Source organism: Pagrus pagrus (genome assembly GCF_965226575.1).
Source record: "Pagrus pagrus genome assembly, chromosome: 15".
Classification (NCBI taxonomy): domain Eukaryota; kingdom Metazoa; phylum Chordata; class Actinopteri; order Spariformes; family Sparidae; genus Pagrus; species Pagrus pagrus.
The window spans coordinates 18,071,900-18,091,479 of NC_140199.1; the positions used below are offsets into that span (position 1 = coordinate 18,071,900).

The 19,580-nt window shown below is 41.2% G+C and overlaps 1 protein-coding gene across 2 annotated transcripts in view; it reads left to right on the plus strand.

Moving 5' to 3' along the window:
• arid4b (AT-rich interaction domain 4B) overlaps positions 1-19,580 on the plus strand; it is a 44,001-nt gene that overhangs the window by 10,516 nt on the left and 13,905 nt on the right. For both annotated transcript variants that reach the window (XM_084375460.1, XM_084375461.1), the window contains exons 3-9: positions 3,785-3,895; positions 8,061-8,126; positions 8,399-8,489; positions 10,745-10,824; positions 11,203-11,294; positions 14,613-14,754; positions 15,976-16,055. In XM_084375460.1, coding sequence (XP_084231586.1) covers positions 3,785-3,895; positions 8,061-8,126; positions 8,399-8,489; positions 10,745-10,824; positions 11,203-11,294; positions 14,613-14,754; positions 15,976-16,055 — 662 coding nt within the window. The remainder of the gene's footprint in view (positions 1-3,784; positions 3,896-8,060; positions 8,127-8,398; positions 8,490-10,744; positions 10,825-11,202; positions 11,295-14,612; positions 14,755-15,975; positions 16,056-19,580) is intronic.

Consider the following 19,580-nt stretch of genomic DNA (forward strand, 5'->3'; position numbering starts at 1 on the left):
GAGCATGACAAATGTAAATCTGGCCTCAGTAGTGTGTTATCAGCCCTGCCTTGTTAAGTTGGGGAGGTTTGGCAGCCACAGCTGTCAGGCCGCCCTCTCTGACTCAGTAGCAGGACTCTGCCTCTAAGAAGAATAAGGGAACAGGCTTAGAGCAGGGGAAGCAGAGGGAGACAAGCATTAGTATAACAGAGGAGCTTGAACAGTACACAGCAGCATTCCAGCTTTGAGTTGCAGCCGTGACTGACAAGAGCGTTGGTTAGCCGGTGGAAATGGCTCCCGCGTCATGTTAACCTGGTGTTGGCAAGGGCAGCTGGTGCTGAGGCCAGACTGCACTAAAGACTAATGAGGTGTTTATCTGAGAGTTGGGAGGCTGAAGTGCACTGGACTCTGCCCCTGAATCCCATCTGTCAGAGTCCCAGAGACACTGGAGAAGAGTCATCTAGTCGTGGCCTGACTGTGACAGGCTCATGGCCCTCTTAACATCGACAATGTAATTTGTCCATCTGTTAACAAACATGTTTCTGGCTTTTTTTCTGTGAGCAGCCAGTTTGAGTTTGATTTATTATATTTTACTTTGCAACAATTAGAGCTGCAACTAACGATTATTTTCATTGTTGATTCATCTGACAATTATTTTATTGATTTATTGAGTTAATTGTTTGGTCTGTAAAATGTCGGATTAGTGTTTCCTTAAGCCCAAGATGACCTCCTCAAAGCAGCCTGATATCACTGCGTCAGTGACAGAGCTCTGTCTCTGTTTGCATAGTGCACCTTTTAATGTTGCTCCAGGACCATCATTGAGACTGACCAATCACGGTTTTGTAATAGCTGTCATAGCTTAGCGACTCAGGGAAAAATACGTTTTTCTTTCAGACGTATTTAATGTTGTGAAAGGGTCTACTGTAAAGGGGCACTATGAAGATTTGGGGAAGAAATTCAAACTCGGTAAACTCAAGTATCCTGTTTTTCCATAACTAAATAAACAAGCTGTTCTCAGAGGAGAATAAGGTCCCCAGAAGACTGTATGAAGCTAGGTGGCAGGGTCCGCCAAATATAAACAAAGTAAAACGGTATGAAATTGTGTTGTCCTTTAAGGTCAGTTTGTTTATTCAGTAATGAAAAGCAAAGAGAGTTTGTTCAGGCATAAATCATCAGTCGATGAAGATCTTTCTCTTCTGATTCAAAATTACATAGTGCACCTTTAACCTTAACCATGTTGCATAAAGTTAACAAGTAGCAACAGAAAACTACAGAGAAACAAATGATAATAAGTGAGCTTTGTGTAAAAAATAATAAGTGAAAGCATTTAATGTTCCAGGTGGGATACAAACCCTCGTCTCCTGGGTGAGAGTCTTATACTTGACCCAGTCAGCCATGACGCCTTGAACCACTGCGGTAATTGATTATCAAAATAGTTGACAAATAGTTTAACAGTTAAAAACTAATTGGGTCATTGTTGCTACTTTAGCAGCTATATTTGATAAAAGTTTAATCTTAAAATGATTTATCTTTTTATTGCAGTTTTGCATCATAGATGATCACATCTTCATTATTTCTAACCATAGTGCACAGGGAACCTCATCAGTGAGAGTTTGCTATGCAAAGTCTCTTTCGAGCACAAAATAAAAAACTATGTGAAACATTACTTATATGTTACAGTTGGCAAGGCTCCGTTCTTATTTTTAGTAACAAGTACTATACCTACTTTTAACCTAATCAATTGGAGCACATCTCATTTGCACGAGAGCCGAACACTGGTTGCTCTGCGTGTTTACTTGGCTGAGAAGTATGCTAATGCAACACCGGTTTGATTAATGGAAAAGGGAGTGTTTTCTCTTCTGATAATAACCACTCTGCCGCTGCAGATTATCTCCACCTCTGTTAATGTCTCATAAAAAGGATTATTTTTGTGGTTTTGAGTTTGTTGCCCAAAGTTTTTACTTGTTTTATTTCTCGGTCAGATAAGGTGATGTAGAATCCAGCCTCAGGTCACAAGTAAATTAATGAGGGATATGAAACCCTTATGCTCATTTATTGCAGAACAGATTTTTAATCATATTGCTGTTTCACCTGTCAAATTTCATACAGTATCATTAGCAGTTCACTGATTACTCAAATTAGGGACATTCTGATCATGTTGATGTGACCCAGATACTGATCTGAGTCATTTAATATTGAAAATCTGCCAAGTTCAAACCCTGGGTGATTACTCATGTTTTATTTTCCTACATAATACAGTTGCACAGCTACTTCTGATGTCGACTACATGATATTCTTAATTCTCCAGTATGTTGAGTGTCCATAGAGAGAGGAGTGTCAGTGTGAAATGGATTGAACAAAATGCACAAGTTCAAACGCAGTGTTGAATCAATGCTAGCTCTTAAGAAGCGTGGTGCACCTGCAAAGCCAAAATAGAAGCAGAGCAGCTGTTTTTCTTTGTTTTTTTTCCCCCCTCAAAGCTGCTGTGCTCACTTCTGCTTAAGCACTCTGTCAATGTGGAACTCCTCCATAAAAGCTGTTTTTTTTTTCCATGCCTCTCAAGGTTTTTCGCTCATGTGCAATACAGTGGAAACAGCTCCAAGGGATAAAGGATCTGACTTGGTCCCAAAACATCTTGATAGGAGCAGATTGGTTTGGGCAACAAAAAAAACAAAACCTTAACCTGCAAACAGTTACAAGATGGCAAAGGTCTTTAATTCACATATATTGACTTTCAGTTTTAAAAGTGGTTCGGTTATGGCACAAGTATGTGTCACAGAGGTTTACAGCAGCTGGTTTTGGTGATTGGTTCCAACACCGCTCGCGTAGTTTTTAGTTTGAATGACAACCTGTGCACTCTCTGCCTTCGTCATGGGAACAGTGAACAGCTGTAGACACAGCCCATGAGATTTATGCACAAGTTATTAAAGTGTAGTTATAATACAACGAAAGAGAAGAAAGAAAAAAACTTGTAGAGCTGACATATCTTACTAAGTCTTGTGTGAGATGTAATATGCATAAGGTGTTTGGAGAGAGTGCTAAATGAACAGAGACGTATTTCTTTTAGTAGCTAACGTGATGTAAAATCGTTAGTGATCTTATCCACTGAGCATTAGTACACTTCATTCATTCAGAAAATAAGATGCGTGTTACGTTGTTCAGTGCACCGCTATAATAAAACACATTTGCACTTTTGCATGTTGTAGTTAAAACCTGCTGTGCATACATGTTGCAGATGGTCCTGATGTGACCTGTCAGCAGGAAGCGTGGCCCACTTGAGGCCTTATTCTAAAAAAGATGACTAAATATACCGCTGTTAGGTTAGGTCTTTCCTCCAGCCCTGGTGAAACAGCCTCAGTAAATCCATCTCCACACTACACTAACCACAAACACCGTCTGCCCTCATCCACACACTCAGAGTCTGTTTTCTCTGTGTACTCTACCCTCCGCAAATCTGTTCTTCGAGGGGGGGGACGAGGTTTGATAAACATCCAACGATGACACAAGATGGTGCTATGTGTTTCGGATAGCGTCTTCTTTGTAGTCATCAAAGCAGGAGTGAAGTGGCCTTTTTGTTTGCTCCCTCAGTGGCTTGTTTTCCAATACCCAGAGCAGATGGTATGTGTTTTCCATGGATGAATCACAGAGCCAAGTGGGTTTTTGCGTAGCTGGCCTGGACTGTGTGAAGCTTGTATGCGTGTCCTCCTGGCTTTGCTGTGAGAATACACCTGTGTCAGTAAGCTATATATAAAAAAAGGCTTTGAATTCACTGTTTTTTTTTCCGTTTTGTCTTTTTCCCTCTCAGACTCTGGAGGAGCCCCCCTACTTGACAGTAGGGACGGATGTGAGTGCCAAGTACAGAGGGGCTTTCTGCGAGGCCAAGATTAAGACTGCCAAGAGGCTAGTCAAGGCCAAGGTAAGTCACATTTCAAAGTGCTCATGATCCAAAATTAAAAATTTATTGTCTGGCTGTGTTGTGTGTGAAGTGGATTGCAGCAGGGCTAGGGGCTCTTGTCTTTGTGTGAAGGGTCTACAGTCAAGATCACACAGCTCAGCTTTAATGTACATCCAGCAGTTGGATTGGAGCTGGCCAGACTTAAAAGACAAAACATTCCTTGAGAGACCAGGGGCCCCGTTACAAAAACATCCGGGCCGCTTGTCCTATCTTATGTTTCAAAGATAAGAAAAACCTCCCTTTTACAGAAGTGATTCCTTAACTCATGGCTGTGTCCTATCCTGTCTCAGACCTCGTATCTTATCCTAATCCTAACTAGTACTGTAAATTTGATTCTTCAGTTGGCGCTTGTTCTGTCATGTCTGTATCTATTCTTATGGTGTACATGAAACTGCCTGTATCCACGAGTAACGCATGACAAGAAAAAGATGGACGTCCAGTTTTAGCTTTGACGCGTTTGAGGCATTGATCTTGTTGGTGGAAGAGAGGATATATACTCATTAATACATGGTCCAGGAATTTTGAAGCTAACGGGCTAAAGTCAGTGTTAGCTTCTCCAACAGTTTCTGTTTGAGCAGCATTTTTCAATCATAATATTTGTGTGCTCATGTTGTTCCCCATTTTCATTGTCACTGCCATACAGTGGTGCGGCCATTTTGGGCAGTTATTTTGAATTAAGAACTGGATCTAGGCCATCCTAACTGAGGAAATGTTTCAGGTTCTGTTTTATCCTAAGATAAGATTTTTTTCCCTAAATGCAGTCAGGAGACCTGTTTCGATAATACCAATAATCCTAAATGTCATCCTAAACTGAGGGATTAGGATAGGATTTTTAGACTAAGGACATTTCTGTAACGAGGCCCCAGGTTTGTTGGTTTAATTAGGTCCTCATATTAGTTTCATTCTGAGGCTTTTTAATTATGTTCTTGCCTCGATGTTGCCAGTAAAATGCAGCTGTGTTGCTTACATGTTGAGCTCTACCACCTGCTTTAGGTTGTTAGTATTGCTCACATAGTTGAAACGCTGATCAGAGCCCCAGCTGTGACAGATGCAGGGTCTGGCCTTGCCCACCAGGTATCCATCATGTCCTCAGGCATCCCTCTCGACCACAGGCTCCACATAGCGAGGCGGCGGGGAAGGTGCGGCTGCTATTTCCCCATTGGTTTTAAGCCTCGCTGATGAAGGCATTGCATGATGCTCGTACTACAGAATCTCATTTCCCAGTGGGGCTGGAGCATCTGGATAATACAATAGAGACAGATCGCTTGTCTCTCGTTCTGCTACAGTGTGTGGGAGGAACAAAGATTGGATGCTGGCTTTTTCACTGTGTCAATGCACTGTAGTTCCCCCTGTAGAGACAAAAGAGCAGCGATGTTCTGCCATTCTGAAATCATCAAATGATGTGTCCTTTTGTCGCACAGACGGGGACAAATGACACGACAAAGTAGACCATGTGATGTTCTCAGTTTAAATTTTGTGTGCTAAAGGGAAGCTAATAGGACAGTCTCAGATCAAAAATTAATTAGCATACTAATTGGCTGAGTGTGCGGTTTGTTTTTGGATAGCTGTAATGTGAATGTGAGCTCCGTTACACAAACGTTGAAACATGGCAATTATTCAGTGGTTGTTGCGAGTGTGAATATTCCACTGTAATGAATTCCACTTCAGCTCTTTGGTCCATTAATCTCTGTCTGCTTGTTTAACAAAGTCGATGGCTGCAGCATATGGCGCCGGTGTCTTGTGAGTGATTTTTAAATCCCGGTGAAAAGCTCTGTGTGACATTCTTATTTATGATGATGATCTGCACTAGAAGACCTGCAAAAAGTCAATTAGCACCGTGTCAGTATCACTCACTGTGACATGTTCAGCACACATATGATCAGTCAGGACTAACCCGATGGCACAGTAACAAGTACTGTGTCAAAAAAATGAGTGCTGCAGTCCTACGGGCTCTGTGCTCTGTGTGTTTTTAGAGTACAATTTCTAGTAGTTTCTTTTATTTCACTGCAGAATGCAAATAAAGGAATCTGTGAAACGGAAATAAATCCACTGTTTTCAAAGCAGATCTCTACTTGTATAACAAAATGTACAGAACTTACACTGCTTGCACAGAAACTTTGGACCGCTGGGAGATAGAGTTTGCTGGTTAGCATGCTAACTTCAGTAGGTATCTCTTCAATATAAGACATAGATGACTGCTACTTCTTCACATTCTGTTGATAATTTCAGTACATTTTTAAGTGTTTAAAGTTAAATTTCTTACATATTGCAGATTTAATTTGAGATGGCTCTGCTGTCTCACCGGTGACCTCAGATTTCATGTGTTATTTTTCAGTAGGCAGTTACATTTTCAAAGAGGGAACAAAATGTTCCTCCATTTTTTCATATATAAAAAACTGCAGAGTTTACTGAGAGGGGCAACAGGGCATGCAATAGATCCAAGTGGCAATGAATATTGCAAATTTGAATAAAACATTATAGCCTTACTCTAGTTTGTTTCACAGCACATGTAGTGGAACTTGCCCTTTAGTTTCATTATATTTTGCAAATAGTCAATGTAAAGACATTTATTGAAGTGAAGAGATGCAGATTTACAAGGACGCAAAAAGCATCATCACTGTATATGTGCCAGTGTTAGCTAAATATTTAACTGGTGTCCTAGCTGCTGGCTAAATGTTATAATATCTATTAAAATAACAATCACGCAGACAACATGTCAAATCAGAACAACAGCAAGCTTTATTCATGTGAAGAGACAGGAGCAGAAAGGCAGGAGATGATCTGGAGGGAAACAACTTAGGATACTATTAAGTTTAATCAGAGCTGACACACATGCAGTCGCCGCTGTCATTTTGCTGTTTATGGCTAAAAGGCACAAAATATATCTCTGGCAAATTTACTCAACATTTGCCGGACGGGGGCTTTATGTTCTTTATCAGAAGACATGTTCTCATATCTTGTTCCAATATTTGTTGTTAAGTACAGTTTGTGTAAAGACCTTTGTTGAGCCACGGAGGAGCCTTGCTCACAGTTGTGGGGTTGTCGGGACAGTCAGGTGTCGTTGTTGACACTCTCTAACTGAGGCTTTGGACGACGATAGTCCTCCTCCCTCCGTCTTTGGAGAGCCCTGTTAAGAGAGAGGGATTCCTTTATTCCACCAGGCAGGAATGTTATTATCTCCATAACTGATGAAACGCTGCCTCAGGAAGCTTTTTACGCCTTTGTCTTCCCTTTCAGTTTATGACCTGACAATTCAACAGCACCTTACAGTCTATATTTCTTTTCATTCATTCTCTTGATCCTGCCTTCGCTGCGAGACTTTGATTGTTGTCTCCGCTGTTGTTATATTTGAAACTGACTGGAGGGAGCATTGTCTGAATTTGTTACCTTGTTTTCTGACAGATCTTTTTCAGACCCTGTAAGGCGGCTGATTCTAAACTAATTCACAGTCAATAAAAGAAGTTAATGCAGTTTTTCCATTATGATTATGTTACTATTTTACAAGCACATGCTCTCAAAATTCCTTTAATTTCCCTTAGGAGACGTAGAAGGAAGCACATGAGCATTTCGATATATAGAGCAGGGAGGGGTTTTTGTAATGCTAAACAGATTCTGTGCTTCTGGCTGCTTCGGCACTTTACACACACGCACAGTGAGAGTAAATGGCTGCAAGTGCGAGTGTGTGTGTGCCTGCTTTGTGGTCTTTTGTGTCAGTCAGTGTTGCCAGGTCGCCATGCAGATGCAGGACTGCCACAGCGTGATCAGATTATGATCTTCCGTGGCTCGCTTAGGCGAGGCTGCAGATGCAGGGAGAGAGAGGGGGATGGTCCGTTAGTGTAGCCCTCACATTCACAACAGAAATCATCCACAGTTGGCGCCGGCAGATGCGGCACAGTTGCCAGTTTGGGGTCAGTCACTCAACGGTGCCAGAAATGAGCCATAGTATTAAATGCTCACCCACGTTCCATCATTGAAATCTTTGTATGAAGTCCGGCAGCGTTAGTAGAGGCGTGCGCTCTCTGTGAAGTGGAACATTGATGTGGCCCGGTCAGGCCTTTGGGGAACTGTTTGTTTATCCCCGTTACTGATTCTCCTCCCCTGTTGCCTCTCCCTCCTCCCCCTCCAGGTGACCTTTAAACCAGATCTGTCCACGGCTGAGGTTCATGATGAAAACATCAAAGGACCTCTAAAGGTAAGAGGAAAGATGGAGTCAGCTTGAAACACACACAGTGTGGTTAATTACCCATGATTACTTGTGCTTTGTCTTCTCTGGCTCAGGCTAGTGAACGTGGAAGAAGCACAAGAGAATCTGTGAATGAAACATTAGCTCTGCAATTACATTTCAAATCAGTTATGATTCTTGTAGCAGCAATATTGTAGCCTAATTACTTTAAAACACATCATTGGATTTATCATGAGCAGCGTGCTAGGATACCAAATAACAGCAGTGTATCCGTCCCACAGGTGGGTGCTGTTGTAGAGGTGAAGAATCAGGATGGAGTCTACCAGGAGGCCACAATCAATAAGCTGACCGATGCTAGTATATATACTGTTGGTAAGTCAATAACAAACTGTTTGCTCTCCCTCCTCACTCAAAGCCTTGTTCCTTCCCTACACTAGTTTGTAAAAAAAAATTACATGTTTGTGTGCAATAAAAACTCAGAGTTTGTATATTCCTTGTATTCAAGTTGTTGCAAAAACCATCTTCAATCGACCCCTCAGATGAATAAGTTATTTCTCACATAACCTTCATTGAAGTACAGTTAGTTAAATGTAGACTTGTGGTGTGTTTCATCACTCATCCTCTTGGTAAAGAAGCTCTGGTATAGACATTTAAAATGTGCAAAATCATAAATATGTTAAATTAAGTCAATTGTAAGATATTTAGATTAAAGCAACATTATGTAACTTTTTGTTACATTAAAATAACAGCTTCAAAATCATTTTGATGGTACGGTGAAAGGTGTCACTTGTTTCTGCACTGTGTAACTTCAGTGAGAGGGTAGGATCACAGCGTTTCAACACGTAACAATGTTATGACATAATGACTTTTGTTTGTAGTCAGCACCTACATTACATCTGACAAACTGTTACAGATCTGGGATTTGTATTTTGTATTTGTATATCTGGGCAGTGGTGTTGCACTCAGAAACTGTGGGGGGCGCCGAGTCACACAAAATTCAAATTCCAACATAACGTTGCTTTAATTGTTTAGATTAATTGTAAGGATTTGCTTCTTTCCATTGTTATTTATGATAGTAAATAAAGTGTGTTTGGGTTTTGGACTGTTTGTTGGACTAATAACAGCAATTTGAAGACGTCACTTTGGGCTCTGGGAAAGTATGATGAGTATTTTTCAAACTTTGTTTTGCATTTCATAGACTAAACAATTACTCTATTGATCATGATTAATTCATAATGAAAATAATTGTTAGTTGCAGCCCTAGCTCAGATTATCCATCTCCATCACGCTTCAATCTATTGTTGTTGTTCTTGTGATTATTAAAATGTCCAGTAAAATCTGTGCCAAACTGCACATACTTTACTTTTTCAAGACTCTCCAAGATACTTTATTGTCATTGTACTACTGTGCAAAACAACAACACAATGAAAACACTGTGGTACTCCCTGATCTTGAGAAGGACGAAGATGAGCAGGATAGGATTACATAAATATCATGTAGTTATATAAGAGTAAGACAGTGCTCACAGTGGGTTAGGGTTAGGGTTGGGATTTGACGTGCAAATAAGTGCTTAACAATTAGAAATACATTATATTTCAAAACACTGTCAAGTGTGAAGAAAATAATGACATTCGAGGCTGATTCTGCGAGATGTTGCTGTGCATTTACCTGCATGTGGGACTGCAGCTACACACAGCTTTCATATCATTTAGTATGCCCCCTTTTTCTTTTCAGAAAATGGATTAAGCAGATTTAGTTAAAGAAAAACAAACTCAAGTGTGAAAAATGCCCATCATGATTTTGCAGAGTTCAAGCTGACACTCCCAAATTCCTTGTGTTGTCCAACCAACAGTCCAAAACCCAGAGATACTGAATCTATGACATCAGAAAGAAAAAAGCTCAACTACTCATATTTGAGAAGCTTGCGCCAGTAAAAAGTTTTTCGCTTGCAATTTGTAACAGCCAGTCTATCAAGAGTACACGGATACAGTGTGGGATAATCTAAGTATACAGCGTATAGACGACTGCTCAGATCTGCGAGTCTCTCAGCAGCTGCCTGTCGCTTAAGAGCCCCCATGGGGGTTTTCACTACCTCGAAACACTCGTCTAGGCACATTTTTATTCTTTTATTCATCAATGAGAAAACAACAACATGGGTTGAGTACATGTGAGCAACGAATAATGGAATTTAAAGATTTACACATCTGGGTCTTTTGGAGCGACGTGGCTGCTGAAAGGGAAAAGAAAGCTCCTCGGGTTCATTAATATGAAAGATATTATTCCTCTATTTACTGTTTCTTGATATGGATGCTTTTTGTAAAAGCTAGTCCTAGGAGACAGATTTGACATTGGTTAATATATGAATAAGTAAAAAGTCTTTTACTTTACCATTTCCTCCACTCTGTATAGCAGAGGGTCCTTGAAACTCTAATAAAGCTGTGAGCTGAAGGCGACTCTGTCAATGCCTGCTGGAGGACATCTGAGCCTTAAAAGTAGAACATATCACAAATGAGACGGACATTTTGTAACCGAAACGATTTTGTTTGTGCTTAAGTGTGTGTTTGTGTGTGTTGGTGGACTCCTGGCCTACATACAGCAGCCTAATAGGTTGTCTCTGATCTCTGCAGTGTTTGACGATGGCGATGAGAAGACCCTGAGGCGTTCCTCTCTCTGCCTGAAAGGAGCGCGTCACTTTGCAGAGAGCGAGGCGAGTATTGTGCCGTCCTGCACTTTCATACCAGCTTCATCTCTCAGTATTTTTTTCCTCTTTCAACGTTATTTTATTTGGTCACAAACAGTCTCACATCTCTACTCACAGTGCTCAAATTAAAACGCTGCTTTTGAATGCTCCCGTATCGCCATTTAGAGGTTCAGCTGTGAAATATATCCAGGAAACTGATATCGCACAGAAGTTGCCAAATGTAAACGGTGTCTGTAGAGCTGGGTAAATTCCCTCCATTTGTAACTGATGAAACCCCAGGAAGAGAATTTTCTTCCAGCTTTAGAAGATAAATCTTTTGTTTTGCAATTTATTGTCTGAGAAGGCGGTGCTGAGGCTCTTTGTCGTTGTTTATCGCCCCTGCAGACGCTCGACAGACTCCCTCTCACCAACCCCGAGCACTTCGGCACACCTGTCATCGGCAAGAAGGGCAACCGCGGCCGACGATCAAACCCAATGTGAGTATCTTCTTCCAACTCTGTGCATCCTGCAGGGCTCCTATCAAAATTAATATATCAGGGGTCTGTGATGCTTTTGCGAAGAGATTTTCTGTACATCAGCAACAGGCTTCCGCCATCAGCTGAAATGAAAGATTTACTCTCATCTCCATCCCCTCATAAACAGCCCCTGAGGCTTGGAAGAGGAGAGCCCACTCGCCTCCTCCAGCTCCTTAATCATGTCGGGCTCCTGTGCGAGCGTGCATGCTAGAGAGGAAGTGTGAGCACGGCGTGGTCCTGCTAAATATCATGTCTCCTTTTTTTCCCTTCATTTGACTCAAATGTTCCAGTGGGTGTTGTATGCTCAGATGTGCCTAATCCTGGGAGACTGCAGAGTTTTCATCAGGGAATATGAACCGCTGAGGGCTTATTGGCGCTGGGTATAACTGTGGCTCCTTTCAGTTATAAAGAGGACACTCTGATACATAATCTCATTTTCTGACACTCCTTGCTAATGGCAGTGAGGGAAAAGTCAATATTACTCTAAACATTGATGCAATATTGACTCAGAGAAGTCCCAGCTGCATATTTGCACCTTGAACTCTTCTGTGCACTTTAAGCGTCTCAATTCTTAAATTACAAGGAAGAAATTTGAAACACGAGCCGCATCGCTTGTTTTAAGAGACGCTGTAGTTTCTCCTAGTTTGACATTTTGGGGACGTGCTCTTATTTGCATTCTTGCTGCAATTTAGATGCAAATATTGATACCTCTGTCCTGTCTGTAGCCTACATATGAAGCTAGAGCCAGCAGGTGGTTAGCTTAGCTTAGCATAAAGATTGGAAACACAGAAAACAGCTAGCCTGGCTCCATAGTTTTAAAAAAAAGACAACAGATATGTCTTGTTTGCTCAACTGTGAGGGTTTCAGGGAACCTGCAGAAAGGAACTCCAGGAAGTCACTGCTCCCAGCCAAGAAATACTTCCACAGATAACCCCAGCAGCACCAAAACGTGCCATTTTTACAATGTGCCAATAAGCTGGTAGGGGGATTATGTTACCTTTGGACTGAGCCAGGCTCACCTCTTCCTCCTGTGCCCGGTCTTAATGCTAAGCTAAGCACGCTGGCTGCGGGTGGTAAGCACATATTTAGCATACAGACATGAAAGTGGTATTGATTTTCTCATCAACTTACTGCAGGAGAGACAAATGGGCGTATTTCTTTAAATGAATGTCTTAAGAGCAGTGTTGTGAAAAGTACCCAAATGCAATACTTGAGTAAAAGTAAAGATATCACATTAAAATTTGTGATGTAATGTAACTAAGTACATCTACTTGGTGTTGTTTACTGTCAGACTGTCCCTTCTTAAGGTGCAAAGTGACTAGTGGCTAGCTGGTTAGCAGTCTAGGCAAAACACAATACATAAACTGTTATTTCTTCACACTTTGAATATTGAATGTTTTAAAACTAAAATTCGTACATATTGCACCTTTAAGTACGGGACTTGACGACATGTACTGCAATCCATCACCGCTCAAAAGTGAGGGTAACTGTCAAACATTCCCCGCTAATGTAGTCATTACATGAGGAGCAAACTCATTCCTACATGAATTACAGTTGCGCCTTCATTGAGAAGCTAAAGTGCTTTGATTCACAGCTTAGTTGTTGTTGTTGTAGCAGCCTGGCTGATTTACTGCTCTTGAGTCGTGCCAGACGTGTGTGTGTGTGTGTGTGTGTGTGTGTGTGTGTGCGTGTGTGCGTGTGTGTGTGTTTATGTGTTTTATATGTACATAGAGTTGTGCTCAGAGCAGGCCTAGCGAGGCATAAAAAAAGAGGACAGAGAATCTGTCTGCCTGCTGGTGCTGCTTGCATGATCGCTCAGATACATGGCTGCCTGTGTGCTGGTCGCAGTCAGGGCGTCACTCTGAGCATCAGGATGACTGTCAGACAGCAGAGACTGAGCCGGCTCGTCAATAGACTGATCCTAATGAGTGAGCTCGTCAGCAGACCGAGCTGTATGTTTCGCTGTGCTACATATTGATAAGACCAGGAACTTTGAGGAGGGTTTGAGAGCTGATGATTTCTAGCTGAGCAGCAGTAAAATGAAAACATGATTTGTTTGTAAAAACCAGTGCACGCTATTTTATTCTCCTAACCAGTTTATATACAGTATAGCATTGATTTAATATGAAATGCCAATATCTTTGCAGCGCTGTGAGCAACCAGAATCGTTCTTTTTTTTTTCTTTTTATCCAGCAGTGCTACACTTACAATACTGTGTACTAATAGAGATAAGCTGACAGCACTTTCCTCAGTCAAATGTCAACACTTTCAATGTTAAATCTGATTATGTTTTGGAGTAGCAACCAGCCCCGGTTGTTGGGGAACATATTTTGATGACATGCAAGAGTTTAATAACATGGAGGCTGGCACAGCTTTGTATGGATAAGTCACCTAATTTCATACATTATTCCAAAAAAGAAGAGTTTGTGTATAATGTTAGTGGGAATGCAACAAACGATTCTCTTTATTAAAGGGTAACTTCACCAATTTTACACATTAAAGTGTGTTTACAGGTCAGGGGTACCACCAGAGGAAGCTGCGTGTAATCTGATTAATTGCCTCCAAAGATGTCATTCAGTTGCTAAGATGCATTGTGGGTAATGGTGGCACCAGGTTTGAAAAGCAGTCCACTGGTCTAACATTGTACTCCTATAACCTTGTTGGACTCATTATGGACAGATAAAAAAAAAAAAAGATCAAAATCGATTCAGCAGAACCAGAGGTATCACCTTTGTTATTTCATGCTCGCTTCTTCCTTTTTCCATCCTGGCACCTACATTACCCACAATGCAACTTTGCCACTGAGTGACATCACTGGACCCAGTTTATCAGATTACATGCAGCTTCCTCTGGAGCCACAAAAGGCTTTATACTACTTTTTCACATATGCAGTTGTACTCCTCAAGACCTATAAACACAATTGGTGGAGTAAACCTTTAACTGATTAATCGTTAAGTCCGTTAAATGTCAGAAAAAAGTGGCGTCATCAAATTTCTTGTTTTCAGCAGAGCAAATCCTACAAGTGCTCAGTTTTAATTGATCTGTTGGCATTTTTACTTAAAACATTATCAAAATCAACTTGTTTAGCTTTAATTTTGAGACAGATTTCATTAAGTAATGGCTTACAGCATTGTCTAAGTTGCACATAAACTGAATAGACATTCTTGGATATGATGGTTGTAAAATAATATATTTATGAACATATTTATGATTTCACTGCATGCATGCATGTACCTTGCTATCCAGTATCCATGAATAAACCGTCCTTTTCTCCCACAGCCAAGAAGAAGAGATGTCTTCATCCTCCAGCGAAGAAGAGGAGAGCGATCAGCGGCAGAACGAGGATCTGTTCGGCAAAGTGGTCTGCGTGGAAGGGGTCACCACCGGGGACAAAAAGAAGACCACGTGGTATCCTGCTTTGGTGAGCTCATAGTCTCCCTTCCCTCGCTGCTCTCTGCTCAATCACTGCTGCTGCCGGTCCTACAGCACACTCACAGCATTGTGTCGTTTCATGTGAACGCCTGCTTGTGTAACCCCAGGCAGGATTATCTTGTTGCATTAGAATTCAACCACCATGAAATGTTAGAAATATGTTGCTGCAGTTAGCTGATTTCTATAAACAAGACAAACTTTTTTCAGAAAACAAGACAACTGAGCTCAAGATATGACTCGTTCTCCCTGATGTGTGCAACAATGCAGCACAAACACTGGTTTGATGTTTTCATTCGTTTCCACTCCATTTCTCTCCACCCACCCTCAACTCCCAACCACTGTTAGCGCACAATGCAATGGTGACAGGCGTTGTTTGTTTATGTAAGCATTACAAGTAGTACTTGGAGAATGGGAGAGGGTGGGGAAAGCTGTCCCTTTAACTGTGCAGTCAGCAGGGCCCCACCTCCAGGGTTTGTTGTTCTTGGCCTGCTGTCGACCGAGCTCCATGCTGCCTCCTTGTGACAGGCCCGAGAAGCACACTACACAGTAGCCTGTCGTTGTTTACACTGTTACCGTATGGCAGAGGGGTGGAGTAGTGCGCTGGTTGATGTCTCATGCAACAGATGATACACGGCTGTGACAAAGTGGCCTGACAAAATAAAAGTCCAATGGAACGAGGTCTCCATGCGCGAGCTGGGTGCATTCATTGGCAGGTTTGCTGCGTATGAGTGTGTCAGAGAGGGAAATAATATCACGGAGCAAACATGAGTCACAGTGTTCAAGCAGAGGCATCCACCCTGCAAGTGTGTGTGCTGTATATACAGACAGAGCAGGAACAGCGCCCTGGTGGAAATCAAATCTCCATAACGGCAGGGCTGCCTCCTCTAGGTTAGACCAGAGCACCGGAACAACTCCCACTGTTGTGCTCCTGTACTCCAGTAAACAGCAGCAGCACGTGCTGCGTGTGGGCACGCACCCAGCACACATCCACACTCGCTCTTTTGTCTCCGGTTCGTAGACAGCATATTTTATAATCCATCAGCATGGCCTTTTGCTGAAACTACTTTAGTCATTGACTTGTATTCTGACACCCCCCTCCCCTCCACTTTACTGTCTCTCACACACACACACACACACACACACACACACACACAGACACAGCACCACCTTGTCTGACCCTATTGACTGTCTCTTGTTTCTGTGCAACAAGGTCATCTCCCCGGACTGCCACGAAGACGTGACCATGAAGAAGGACAACATCTTCGTCCGCTCTTTCAAGGATGGAAAATTGTGAGTCATCACTAATGTGCTGAGCACCACATTTACACCGTGTGTGACGCAGGGCTGCACTAATGATTATCAATAAAATCTTCTGATAATCTGCATTTTCATGATGATTTTTTTAGCTAAGAGGTCAAAAACTAAGGTGTACTGATTTAACATTAAAGGGGCACTCTGTAGTTTTGGAGAAGAAATTCAAACTTTTAATTTTAATTTTCATATTAATGAGGTGATGAAACAAACTTAGAAATACAATTTTTTTCCTTAACTGAATAAACAAGCTGTTCTCAGAGGAAAATAAGGTCCCCAGAACACTGTTTGAAGTTAGAAATGTGGCAGGGTCCACCAAATATGAATGAAGTAAAACAGTATGAAAGTGTGTTGTCATTTAAGATCAGTTTGTTTATTCAGTTTGTTCAGCCATGAAAACAAAGAGAATTTGTTTATTTAGTTTGTTTAGGCATTAAAAAAAAATGAGTCGCTGAAGATTTTTCTCTTCTGATTGAAATGTCTTCCCCAAAACTACAGAGTGCACATTTAAGTGAAAACCAAGCAGTCTTTTGAGAAGCTTTGATAAGAAGAATAACTGGCATTTTTACTTGATAAATGATCAAAGTTGTTATTGATTAATTTTCTGTAAGTCAATTAATCAACTGATCACGTAGTGCTAGTGTAGAGCGTCCTCATAAGGTTTTTAACAGGATATATATTTGCAGTGAGCCTTTGCATAAAGAAGCACATGCACTGCTTTGGACATATTAACAAATATTTCAGATCTTTTTTGGGCCTTTTCTTGCCCTTAATGTGTTTATATTTAGTGTAATGTGGTTTGTGGCTTTCTGTCAGATGACATTTCTACCTCTCGACTAATTAATCGTGCAAGTTAAAAAAAAAAAGAATGAAATTGTCAACAACATACTGTTTGTAGCTTCAGAAGAAAAGAAACTGAGATTTCGTGATCTCCAAACAATGTGTGCATTCCCTGGTTGTTCTGGGTGCTGTTGTTTTATTTGTCCTAAGGCTGTGAGCTACTGTTGAAGTAAGGTAGTGTAGCTTTCCCTGCAGCCTGCCCTCGGCGTGGAACCGCACAGCCAGCCAGATTGTTTTGTCTGTGGCAAAGAGGAATAAGTCCTGTCAGGAGTCTGCACTCAGCTGGCGGTGTGTTACTGCAGTCTCTCTGTATGTGGGCAGGAACAAGGCACATGCTCGACATAAATGAATCTGTTCCTAAGTCGACTTTTCTGTCCATTTTTATTTCCACTGATGACAGAAAAGCCTTCAGTCTAGACTTCCTCAGCGTGGCCCTTTATCTGCAGCAGAAGTGTAAAACGTCCCTCTTATCGCTTTTATTTTGGCTAATAGTCGGGTGAAGTGTAGAGGTGATGAGAGGGATAAGATAAGGGATGATAAATCAGAGAAGAACTGGAAGTTATACATTTGTGAAGTATTTCCTGTCCGAGCACGGCGTCCTGTGATGGCGCCTGTTGCAAATTACATCGCGCTGCAGCAGTTTTCCTGTCTGTTCTGTAGCAATATGATTTTACTCACTGAAATCAGTATAGTGTGTCCAGAATTCAAGAAATAATAACGTGAGAAAATGGAAAAATCTATATTGTTGTTAATGAGATGTTCAGGTTTGTTTCCCTCTGAATCCTTTTTGCTTTAATGTGGATGGAATAACAGTGATAACAGGTGCATATCATTGCTGGTACTCGTGTGATGTGATGTGCATGTCTTTTTGTTATGTTATAATCGAGCCCTGACAGAGGGAAGTAAATATATATTTTCTGAGAGCAAGTTTTTCACATTTAATTACTGCAGAGATCTTGCAGTATAATGTAACACCATCTATACCCTGTTTTCAGTAATGCTACAGTTGTTTCAATGCCGCACCATTCCCCTCAGCCTGTTTTCATATTTTCCACTCCTTCACAACTCACACACTCCGTTTCTATTGTGCTTTTTTATCATTTATGTCAGCCTCTTTTCCTCTATTATTATTACCAAGTTACTCTAAGTGCTGCTCCCTGTGTGATTTGTTCTCTAAAGAGAGGTCACATCCATAAGCCACGTGACCTCTCCCGCACAGCGCCGGGGTCAGCGTGTTCACTTTCCTCTGGAGAGTTTGGTATTGTTAGTGATCACCATTCAATGCGCCTTTCAAAAACAATGGCTTCGGAAAGCAAGGTCTTGCCAGAGGGGAGACGGGAGTTTTCAGGAAGCGTTTTTTTTCTTTTTATCGTCAACTTGTTACCATAGTTACATTGTAAATAGAAGCCCCTCACACGAGTGAGTATGCTTTTGACTGAAACTTTCAATATCAGCCAAACAAGACTGGGCTGCAGAATTCATTAAAGGACTGCATGTCTGGATAAGATTTTTGTCTCAGGGTCAGCCATCTGATAGGATTCTTGCTTTTAGATGTTTTATTACAGAAAATGTATGAAACCCGTGACCAAGATGTTCGCACGTTGTGTCATTGTGTTACTGATGGAAATATTACTCCCCCACCTTCTCGAGGACACCAGGGCTGCTCAGACTTTTTCCCTTGGAGGGCCAGGCTGATACTGAACAGTGAACCAATGGGCCAGAAGCTATTGTATTATATTGTTAACATGAAAAATGGTACCATACGGAAGCCTTGAGAGGCAAGAGAGAAAACATTCTGGTGATCCATTTTCTAAGTCTGATCAAAACTTTTCCTCCTGTGTATATGACTTAAGTACAAGTGAAAGATGCCAGGATAATTTTTCTTAATACCTTTTAAAAAAAATAAATCACTAGCCTCTCAGGGCTTCCGTAGTGCTAGGATCCAAAGTTTCCCTAATTGACTCGCTTCACTCACACAAAGTGTCACCTGCCGTGCTCAGATTATGAAAGATAATAAACAATAACTCGGGATCCTACACATTTAAAGAACATTTTACCTCACAAAAAATAAAATGCCTTTTTTGCCTAATTTTTTTATTAGTATTTATTTTTTTTTCAGCTAGTAAAACAAAATATCTGTCCTTCAAACTAAAGACATTCCCATCAGCCTCAGTTGACCTTTTTTTCTAGTGATAATAAGCAAATGTTAACGTGCTAACATGCTAAAGTAAGATGGTGAACATGGTAAACATTATACTTGCTAAATAGCATGTTAGCATGCTGATGTTAGCATATTGCTCAAAGCCAGAGTGTCCTAAGTACAGCCTCACAGAGCTGCTAGCATGGCTGTAGATGTTACACTTGTTTATCTTTGCAGCTGGTCTCAATGAAAAATAAATCTTGTATGTATAAGTATGTTTGTAAACCATAACATATCCCATACGTTTTCTATATAAAAAAAAAAGATTATCTATAGGAAATGTAATTAAACGAAGGTGTTTTCTATTAGCTCTTGCTTTATTTAAATTCACTCCATGACAAATCTAGCGATTGGATCTGCTCAGCTGCCTACAGACACCACAGCAAATCGTCTCTCTGGCACACACGCCTCGCCTCTGACTGTTTTCAGTTTACAAGCTTCACTGATCCATCTATGTGCCAAAT